At 36.0% G+C, this 12126-nt stretch overlaps 1 protein-coding gene across 1 annotated transcript; it reads right to left on the bottom strand.

Annotated features, from left to right (window-relative positions):
* Window positions 1-1201: 1201 nt before the first annotated feature.
* Window positions 1202-2552, bottom strand: foxa1 (forkhead box A1). The gene has a single exon (XM_087779762.1). The coding sequence runs from the start codon at window positions 2544-2546 to the stop codon at window positions 1467-1469; it is 1080 nt and encodes a 359-aa protein (XP_087635888.1). The 5' UTR covers window positions 2547-2552; the 3' UTR covers window positions 1202-1466.
* Window positions 2553-12126: the final 9574 nt, after the last annotated feature.

Raw genomic sequence — 12126 nt, 5'->3', positions numbered from 1 at the left:
CACATAATTGGCGCATAATTGGCGGATAATTCTGCGTCATTGACCAGAACTGACGCAAAAAGCTCGGGATCAAAGGTAACGTGTTGCGTGTGTTCAGGTTCAGCGAGTCGCCGCGGAGGTTCCAGGCCCACAAAGACGCTTCAAATCCGGATCAGCGGCGGCGCTTTGACGCGCTGCAGGCCGCGGAGCCGCTTCCGAGAATACGATCGAAATATAAAACGAGATTAAAGAAGAATAATTACTTTCGTACAAACGCGTTTTTCCCTTGATAATATTTTTATTTAGTGTTTATTAGATAATAATTACATTTAGCGTTTAAAATGTATTTAATAAGTCGAACCTTTTTTTGCGTAATTCCGCTTTTTATTATTTTAAACAACTAAAAACGCGTGTTTTTTTCCCCAATGTTGTGTATTCATTTGTACAACCTTTCTAATAATTATTATTGTAAAATGTGTTTAATTCTCGAGGAATAAAGTACGTCAGTATTTAAAAAATAATGGTTTGTTTGATCATTTTTAAATTCACAGAGACATGAAAATCCGCGGGTCACTGAACGCATCATTTTGAAGTGAAAACAAACGTCATTTAAACTAGTTTAACGTTTAAATCCAATGTTAAAAATGTGCGTCAAATAAGCAGCGAACATAACGTTTCCTCACTTTTATTTGAAAACAACAGAATAAATTAAAACATGCAGGAAACAAACACCACAGAGAGACGAACCAGACTCTCCTCGTCTCCTTTCCTTCTCTGTTCCCTCGTCTCCTTCCCTCGCTTTAGGGAACATACGACGTGTTTGCAGCCTCGGTGTCATGCACACGATAGAACAATAATCAAGTGGAAATACACACACAAGTGATGCGACATGCGGAGAGAGAGAGAGAGAGAGGACACACACACACACACACACACACACACACACACACACACACACACACACACACACCCTTCTGAGACTCTTTTATTACTGAGTTATTACTGAGTCACGTGCGATCAAACCTTGATGCTCGAAGGTCAAACTGAAGAAATTAAACTGCTCACAGACAAGAGGATAAGTTTTCGTACGAACTGAGCCTTTCATGTTGGGGTGGGGGGGCGGGGGGGGGGTCACGACCAGAGGTCGCCGGCGGAACAGAGAAGGTCGTGGGAGAACTCGTCATATTTCGGCGGACATGAAGAAGAAGAAAAAAAAAAGATTCTGATCAAATGTCAGTTGAAATTTGATGGAAAGAATTCATGAAAATCATCAAAAGAATCGTTTGAAGATCTTTGTTCCCTTTTCTCGACCTTGACCTTTCCTCACACACCACGTGACCCTCAGAATGTTTGTCGTCTTCCTTAGATTGTTTTTTCTACGGATCCGTCGTCCGAGCGACTCCTCCTTCGATCTGCGCGTGACCTTTGACCTTAGCGTGCCGCTCGGGGGCGCATGAGTTCCGACCCACGTGCGCGGAGGGCGTCGGCTAGGACGTGTTGAGCAGCGGTCTGGGGTAGACCCCCTGGTAGTACGAGGTCTCCAGGTGCTCCATGGTCCTCCCGCCCAGGCCCGGGGCGGCGCCGTAGGACGAGTACTGCAGCGCCTCGTAGGCCTTGAGCTCCAGCTTGTGCTGCTGCTCCGAGGACGACATGAGGTTGTTGATGGAGAACGGGTGGTTGAAGGAGTAGTGGGGGTCTCCCTTCAGGTGGGACTCGTGGGACATGGGGTGGGCGGGCAGCACCAGGGAGGACAGCAGGTGGGAGCCGGGCACCTTGAGGTCGCCCCTCAGGTCCAGGCCCGAGGGCGAGGCCGCCTGGCTGGAGGACGGGTGCGAGTCCAGGTGGGGTTTGACGGACCCCGCGGGCGGCGACGACCCCCCGCCCGGCTCCTTCTTCCCGCACGACTTCTTCTCGCACTTGAACCTCTTCTGGCGCCGGAGGTAGCAGCCGTTCTCGAACATGTTCCCGGAGTCCGGGTGGAGGGTCCAGTACGAGCCCTTGCCCGGCTTGTCGGGCGAGCGGGACACTTTGACGAAGCAGTCGTTGAAGGACAGCGAGTGTCGGATGGAGTTCTGCCAGCGCTGCTGGTTCTGCCGGTAGTACGGGAAGAGGTCCATGATCCACTGGTAGATCTCGCTCAGGGTCAGCATCTTGCTGGGCGCCTGCTGGATCGCCATGGTGATGAGGGAGATGTAGGAGTACGGAGGTTTGGCGTGAGGGTAGCTCCGTCGGAAGGCTTTGTTGTCGCGAGCCCGGTTGAGTCCGGCGCCGCCGTAGCCCATGTTGGGGCTCATGGCGGGACTCATGCTGCAGTACGGGTTCAGACCCATGGAGGTCTGCTGCGACGACACGGAGCTCATCCCGGACGGGCTCAGGGTTCCGCCCATGGACGCCACGCCGCCGCCGCCGCCGAGACCGGACATGGCCACCTGGGTCGGGCCGCCCATCCCGGGCCCCGGAGCCGGACTCAGCCCGGTGCTGTTGTAGGACATGTTGAAGGAGCCGGACGCGGGCGCGCTGCTGGACATGTAGCCGGACATGGACCCCATCCCGAGACCAGAACCCATCCCTGCTCCTGTCATGGGTGAGTACACCTGCGGGCAGAACCGCCGTCAATAAAGAACTCAACAAAAACAAGTTTCACTCTTGACCTTTGACCCGCGATTACAAATGTTGACCAACAGCTTCAAGAGAGAAATAAGTGTTTTTCTTAAAATACATTTTAATTTAATAATGATCAAAATTATCATTTTAAAATAGTTTTTCTTAATTTACAAACGTTTACATCACATAATGAAACGTATATAAAATATTTAAAATTACTGTATCATTTTATACAATATAAATAAATTCTAAAGAAATATTTTACGCTGTTATTATAACTTTTAAATTAAACTGTAATTTTTAGACGAATTCAAAAACGACTAAAACGAAACGAATTAATTATAACGAAAGTATATTTTTATGTATTTAAACACGAATAAAAAATATATTTTGGTCCGTTTTAATTGTATTATTTACGAACCTTTTTTCATAAAATTGTCGGAATAACTTTGAACGAAAATAACCTTCGATCGTAAACAGTTCGATGATAAATTATAGTATAAAGTCACGAGCGGATTTTAAATATTAAGTTTATTTCGTTGTCGCTGTAAAAACTCGATAAATAATATTTATATAGTTTTAAACACGCGCGGAAAGAAAATCAAAAGTAAAAACGTTCGAAAGTATAAAAGAAAATACGCGGAAAAAAAGGCCGTTAAAAGTTTATTTTTTGGTTCCGTTTATTTGATCATTTTAATGTTGAAAATCCGCGCAGATAAATATTTACTAATTATTTTAAAGCCTTACATTTATTTTACAACGAAACATTATCGAAAAGAATATTTTCTAAACCATAATTCCGTTTTAAATCATTTAAACTCGCGAATAAACCGTTGAATTCTATCAAATGAACTTTATTTAATCGATAATTCCGTCAGCGTTGATATGATCGGTGATCGATTGCTCGTCCTGACAGACCTCCTCGCTGTAGTATCCGCTCCAGTCCGGAGCCTCGTGTCCCTCCATCTTCACCGCCCCCAGCATGACCCGCCGCCGCCGCCCGGAATCACCTCCTGCCGGTACCGACGCGTCCCCGAGCCGGTGTCCGCGTCCCGGTTCTGAGAGAAAATCCGTCCAAGACCGGAACCTGACGAGGAGTGAACAGGAGGAGCTGAGACGGTTAATGAAGGAGATGTTGACCTGAAGACTGTTTGACTCCTCCTGCTGCTGCTGCTCTCACTCCTCCTCCTTATCCTCCTCCTTATCCTCCTCTTTATCTTCTTCTTTATCCTCTTCTTATCCTCCTCTTCTTTATTCTGTTTCTTCTTTTTTCTGTTTCTTCTTTATCCTCCTCCTTATCCTCCTCTTTATCTTCCTCTTTACCCTCTTCTTATCCTCCTCCTTATCCTCTTCTTCTTCTTCTTTATCTTCTTCTTTTTTCTGTTTCTTCTTTATCCTCCTCCTTATCCTCCTCTTTATCTTCCTCTTTACCCTCTTCTTATCCTCCTCTTCTTCTTCTTTATCCTCTGCTTTATCTTCTTCTTTTTCTTCTGTTTCTTCTTTATCTTCTTATTTATCCTCCTCTTTTTCTTCTGTTTCTTCTTTATCCTCCTCTTCTTTATTCTTCTCTTACTTCTTTATCCTCCTCTTATGTTTCTTATTTATCCTCCTCTTCTTTTTCTTCTGTTTCTTCTTTATCTTCTTATTTATCCTCCTCTTCAGTTTCTTCTGTTTCTTCTTTATCCTCCTCTTCTTTTTCTCCTGTTTCTTCTTTATCTTCTTCTTTATCTTCCTCTTCTTTTTCTTCATCTTCTTCATCCTCTTCTTCTTCTTTATCCTATTCTTTTTCTACTTCTTTTTCTTCTTTACCCTCTTCTTATTCTTCCTCTTCCTCTTTATCCTCATCTTCTTCATCTTCTTCTTCCTCTTCTTCTTCCTCTTTTTTATCCCCCTCTTCTTCTTCCTCCTCTTCTCCTTCATCATCTTCATCTTCCTCATAAGAGTCTATAATGTGTTTTTATACTTTGTCCTGTTCTCTTGAACGCAACACGATGATTCAGAATCCTTCAAAATATCTTAGATCCTGATGGTAATCCAGACCTCAACAAAGTGTATTAATATAAAAAATATTCTAAATTAATTAAAAAATTAATTTTCTTTTCAAATCCTTTTTCATGTTTTTAAACTTTCAAAACGGAAAACACAAACAGAATATTATATTTTATAAAAAAAAACATAAAGTATCACAACACAAAAATCCCAAATAATATTCATCTTAAATGGAAAATATACAATCTCCTTTTGTTAAATTTCTCTTTCAAAAATACACTTTTATAAAAACAGGAGGATAATGAGTACAAACAAACGAGAATACAATTTAAAAAAAAAGACCCAAATACACATGAATACAACACAATAAGTGTACATACAACAGTCTGAATACACATAAATATCTCAAAATGAATGACGGAAAAAAACGATATACATCATAAAAACACCATATAGTATAGTTTGTGTATTTTATGTCTATTTATTTTTTGCTTTCTTCGATCCAGGACAACTAATGGATGAAATAATAAAATAAGTCTGATATTATTTTACATTCAATGTTGTGACTCAACTTCCTGTTGAACTTGAGCTCAACCAGGAAGTGATGTCAGGACTTTGATTTACAGCAGCTTGTTGTGCAGCTGGTGAGTCACGGCTGTAAATTGCGCTGCTGTCACGTCAGGAGCCGCACTGGCGCGCTCAGGTGAGGTCAGGTGAGGTCAGGTGAGGTCAGGTGAGATCACTTCCTGCAGTCAGTCTCTGGATGATGACATCACACGTCAGCGCCACGCTGTCTGTGACTCACCTGCGACTCACCTGCGACTCCTGACTCCGTCCTGAACTTCACTTCACCTGCGACACGTGGGCAGAAGCTCAGGATGTTCACCTGCTCGCCCGCACAACACACACGTCGCCAACAAGGCTTCGATTGTGTTGATGACCCCAGTGATGACCCCAGTGATGTCGGAGGAGATTTACGATCCTCCCACGACACTTGAACCGAGATCAGCGACTGACGATAAACACGTTTACTCTGTTTTCTCTTGTATTTATTATTTATTCCTGCATTTTACAACCATTTTATTATGATTGTGTTTTTTTTATTTACTTAATTTTTAGTTTTCAACTAGTTATTTTGTTTTATTTACTTTATTAAAACATGTTTTTGTTATTATTAACCTTTTTATTTTATTTTTCAATTTTTTTAAATTAACTTGATATTAAGTGTATCATTGTCATGTAGTAATGAGATAATTTAGTGTTATGTGAGGATATAATGCTTAGGGATCATGTGGTACTTCAGTATGACATGATATTTGCTTATAGCATGATATTTTATGTCTTGCTATTGCATTATATTTTATGTATTGCTATTGCATTATATTTTATGTCTTGCTATTGCATTATATTTTATGTCTTGCTATTGCATTATATTTTATGTCTTGCTATTGCATTATATTTTATGTCTTGCTATTGCATCATATTTGATGTCATACTATAGCTTGATATATTATGTCATGCTATAGCATGACATGATATTTACGTCATGCTATGGCATGATTTTTTTTATATCAAGCAAAGATCATGCTATAGCATGATTTTTTTATATCAAGCAAAGATCATGCTATAGTATGACATAAATATCATGCTATAGCATGACATAAAATATGATGCAATAGCATGACATAAAATATGCTATTGCATCATATTTTATGTCAAACTTTAGCTTGATATATTATGTCATGCTATAGCATGATATTTTATGTCTTGCTATTGCATTATATTTGATGTCATGCTATAGCATGTCGTATGATATTTACGTCATGCTATAGCATGATATTTACGTCCTGCTATTGCATAATATTTTATGTCATATTATAGCATGATATTTGATGTTGTGCTATAGCATGATATTTTATGTCATGCTATTGCATGATATTTGATGTTGTGCTATAGCATGATATTTTATGTCATGCTATTGCATTATATTTGATGTCATGCTATTGCATGATATTTTATGTCTTGCTATAGCATGATATTTCATGTCATGCTATAGCATGATATTTTATGTCATGCTATTGCATGATATTTACGTCATGCTATAGCATGATATTTTATGTCATGTTATAGCATGATATTTATGTCGTGCTATAGCATGATATTTTATGTCATGTTATAGCATGATATTTATGTCATGCTATTGCATGATATTTGATGTCATGCTATTGCATGATATTTACGTTATGCTATTGCATAATATTTGATGTCATGTTATAGCATGATATTTGATGTCATGCTATTGCATGATATTTTATGTCGTGCTATTGCATGATATTTACGTTATGCTATTGCATAATATTTTATGTCATGTTATAGCATGATATTTGATGTCGTGCTATTGCATGATATTTTATGTCGTGCTATAGCATGATATTTACGTCATGCTATAGCATGATATTTACATCATGCTATTGCATGATATTTTATGTCATGCTATAGCATGATAGTTACGTTATGCTATTGCATAATATTTGATGTCGTGCTATTGCATGATATTTTATGTCATGCTATAGCATGATATTTACATCATGCTATTGCATGATATTTGATGTCGTGCTATTGCATGATATTTTATGTCATGCTATAGCATGATATTTTATGTCATGCTATAGCATGATATTTTATGTCATGCTATAGCATTATATCATACGTCATGCTATAGCATGACGTATGATATAATACGTATAATACGTATAATACGATATTAATAATAATATTATGATATAATACGTATAATACGTCATGCTATTGCATATTATTTTATGTCATGTTATAGCATGATATTTGATGTCGTGCTATTGCATGATATTTTATGTCATGCTATTGCATGATATTTTATGTCATGCTATAATATGATATTTACGTCATGCTATAGCATGATCTTTACATCATGCTATTGCGTTATATTTGATGTCATGCTATAGCATGATATTTTATGTCATGCTATTGCATGATATTTACGTCATGCTATTGCATGATATTTTATGTCATGCTATAGCATGTCGTATGATATTTACGTCCTGCTATTGCATAATATTTTATGTCATGTTATAGCATGATATTTTATGTCATGCTAGTGCATTTTATTTTATGTCTTGCTATTGCATTATATTTGATGTCATGCTATTGCATGATATTTTATGTCTTGCTATAGCATGATATTTTATGTCATGCTATTGCATGATATTTACGTCATGCTATTGCATGATATTTTATGTCATGCTATAGCATGTCGTATGATATTTACGTCATGCTATAGCATGATATTTTATGTCATGTTATAGCATGATATTTGATGTCGTACTATTGCATGATATTTGATGTCGTGCTATAGCATGATATTTTATGTCATGCTATTGCATGATATTTTATGTCATGCAATAGCATGATATTTGATGTCGTGCTATTGCATGATATTTGATGTCGTGCTATTGCATGATATTTGATGTTGTGCTATTGCATGATATTTGATGTCATGCTATTGCAGGATATTTTATGTCATGCTATAGCATTATATCATACGTCATGCTATAGCATGATATTTACGTCATGCTATTGCATGATATTTACGTCATGCTATAGCATGATATTTACGTCCTGCTATTGCATAATATTTTATGTCATGTTATACCATGAAATTTACATCATGCTATTGCATGATATTTTATGTCATGCTATAGCATTATATCATACGTCATGCTATAGCATGATATTTACGTCATGCTATTGCATGATATTTACGTCATGCTATAGCATGATATTTACGTCCTGCTATTGCATAATATTTTATGTCATGTTATAGCATGATATTTGATGTCATGCTATTGCATGATATTTGATGTCGTGCTATTGCATGATATTTTATGTCATGCTATAGCATGATATTTACGTCCTGCTATTGCATAATATTTTATGTCATGTTATACCATGATATTTGCGTCATGCTATTGCATGATATTTTATGTCATGCTATAGCATTATATCATACGTCATGCTATAGCATGATATTTACGTCATGCTATAGCATGATATTTACGTCCTGCTATTGCATAATATTTTATGTCATGTTATACCATGATATTTGCGTCATGCTATTGCATGATATTTTATGTCATGCTATAGCATTATATCATACGTCATGCTATAGCATGATATTTACGTCATGCTATTGCATGATATTTACGTCATGCTATTGCATAATATTTACGTCATGCTATTGCATAATATTTTATGTCATGTTATAGCATGATATTTGATGTCGTGCTATTGCATGATATTTTATGTCATGCTATTGCATGATAATTTATGTCATGCTATAGCATGATATTTACGTCATGCTATAGCATGATCTTTACATCATGCTATTGCATGATATTTATGTCATGCTATAGCATGATATTTACGTCATGCTATAGCATGATATTTACATCATGCTATTGCATTATATTTGATGTCATGCTATAGCATGATATTTTATGTCATGCTATTGCATGATATTTACGTCATGCTATTGCATGATATTTTATGCCATGCTATAGCATGTCGTATGATATTTACGTCATGCTATAGCATGATATTTACGTCCTGCTATTGCATAATATTTTATGTCATGTTATAGCATGACATTTGATGTTGTGCTATTGCATGATATTTGATGTTGTGTTATTGCATGATATTTTATGTCATGCTATTGCATGATATTTTATGTCATGCTATAGCATGATATTTACCTCATGCTATAGCATGATATTTACATCATGCTATTGCATGATATTTTATGTCATGCTATTGCATGATATTTACGTCATGCTATAGCATGATATTTACGTCCTGCTATTGCATAATATTTTATGTCATGTTATAGCATGATATTTGATGTCATGCTATTGCATGATATTTGATGTCGTGCTATTGCATGATATTTGATGTCGTGCTATAGCATGATATTTACGTCATGCTATAGCATGATATTTACGTCCTGCTATTGCATAATATTTTATGTCATGTTATACCATGATATTTGCGTCATGCTATTGCATGATATTTTATGTAATGCTATAGCATTATATCATACGTCATGCTATAGCATGATATTTGCGTCATGCTATTGCATGATATTTTATGTCATGCTATAGCATTATATCATACGTCATGCTATAGCATGATATTTACGTCATGCTATTGCATGATATTTACGTCATGCTATTGCATAATATTTACGTCATGCTATTGCATAATATTTGCGTCATGCTATTGCATGATATTTTATGTCATGCTATAGCATTATATCATACGTCATGCTATAGCATGATATTTACGTCATGCTATTGCATGATATTTACGTCATGCTATTGCATGATATTTACGTCATGCTATTGCATAATATTTTATGTCATGTTATAACATGATATTTGATGTCGTGCTATTGCATGATATTTTATGTCATGCTATTGCATGATAATTTATGTCATGCTATAGCATGATATTTACGTCATGCTATAGCATGATCTTTACATCATGCTATTGCATGATATTTATGTCATGCTATAGCATGATATTTACGTCATGCTATAGCATGATATTTACATCATGCTATTGCATTATATTTGATGTCATGCTATAGCATGATATTTTATGTCATGCTATTGCATGATATTTACGTCATGCTATTGCATGATATTTTATGCCATGCTATAGCATGTCGTATGATATTTACGTCATGCTATAGCATGATATTTACGTCCTGCTATTGCATAATATTTTATGTCATGTTATAGCATGACATTTGATGTTGTGCTATTGCATGATATTTGATGTTGTGTTATTGCATGATATTTTATGTCATGATATTGCATGATATTTTATGTCATGCTATAGCATGATATTTTATGTCATGATATTGCATGATATTTTATGTCATGATATTGCATGATATTTTATGTCATGTTATTGCATGATATTTTATGTCATGCTATAGCATGATATTTACCTCATGCTATAGCATGATATTTACATCATGCTATTGCATGATATTTTATGTCATGCTATAGCATGATATTTACGTCATGTTATAGCATGATATTTACATCATGCTATAGCATGATATTTTATGTCATGCTATAGCATGAAATTTACGTCATGCTATTGCATGATATTTTATGTCATGCTATAGCATTATATCATATGTCATGCTATAGCATGATATTTACGTCATGCTATAGCATGATCTTTACATCATGCTATTGCATGATATTTATGTCATGCTATAGCATGATATTTACGTCATGCTATAGCATGATATTTACATCATGCTATTGCATTATTTTTGATGTCATGCTATAGCATGATATTTTATGTCATGCTATTGCATGATATTTACGTCATGCTATTGCATGATATTTTATGTCATGCTATAGCATGTCGTATGATATTTACGTCATGCTATAGCATGATATTTACGTCCTGCTATTGCATAATATTTTATGTCATGTTATAGCATGATATTTGATGTTGTGCTATTGCATGATATTTGATGTTGTGTTATTGCATGATATTTTATGTCATGCTATTGCATGATATTTTATGTCATGCTATAGCATGATATTTACCTCATGCTATAGCATGATATTTACATCATGCTATTGCATGATATTTTATGTCATGCTATAGCATGATATTTACGTCATGTTATAGCATGATATTTACGTCATGCTATTGCATGATATTTTATGTCATGCTATAGCATTATATCATATGTCATGCTATAGCATGATATTTACGTCATGTTATAGCATGTATTTACATCATAAAATATCATGCAATAGCATGACGTAAATATCATGCAATAGCATGACATAAAATATCATGCTATAGCATGACGTAAATATCATACGTCATGCTATAGCATGACATATCTTCATGCAATAGCATGATGTAAAATCTTCATAGAGTTTATGTCTTCATGGAGTTTATATCTTCATAGAGTTTATGTCTTCATGGAGTTTATGTCTTCATAGAGTTTATGTCTTCATAGAGTTTATATCTTCATAGAGTTTATGTCTTCATGGAGTTTATGTCTTCATGGAGTTTATGTCTTCATAGAGTTTATATCTTCATGGAGTTTATGTCTTCATAGAGTTTATGTCTTCATAGAGTTTATATCTTCATAGAGTTTATGTCTTCATGGAGTTTATATCTTCATAGAGTTTATGTCTTCATAGAGTTTATGTCTTCATAGAGTTTATATATTCATAGAGTTTGTATCTTCATAGAGTTTATATCTTCATGGAGTTTATATCTTCATAGAGTTTATATCTTCATGGAGTTTATGTCTTCATAGAGTTTATGTCTTCATAGAGTTTATGTCTTCATATAGTTTATATCTTCATGGAGTTTATATCTTCATAGAGTTTATGTCTTCATAGAGTTTATGTCTTCATAGAGTTTATATCTTCATGGAGTTTATGTCTTCATAGAGTTTATATCTTCATGGAG

This window comes from Callionymus lyra, chromosome 18 (genome assembly GCF_982586985.1).
Source record: "Callionymus lyra chromosome 18, fCalLyr1.hap1.1, whole genome shotgun sequence".
NCBI lineage: Eukaryota > Metazoa > Chordata > Actinopteri > Syngnathiformes > Callionymidae > Callionymus > Callionymus lyra.
Note: the sequence above shows the minus strand (reverse complement) of the source record. Positions and strands in the feature narration are given on the sequence as shown.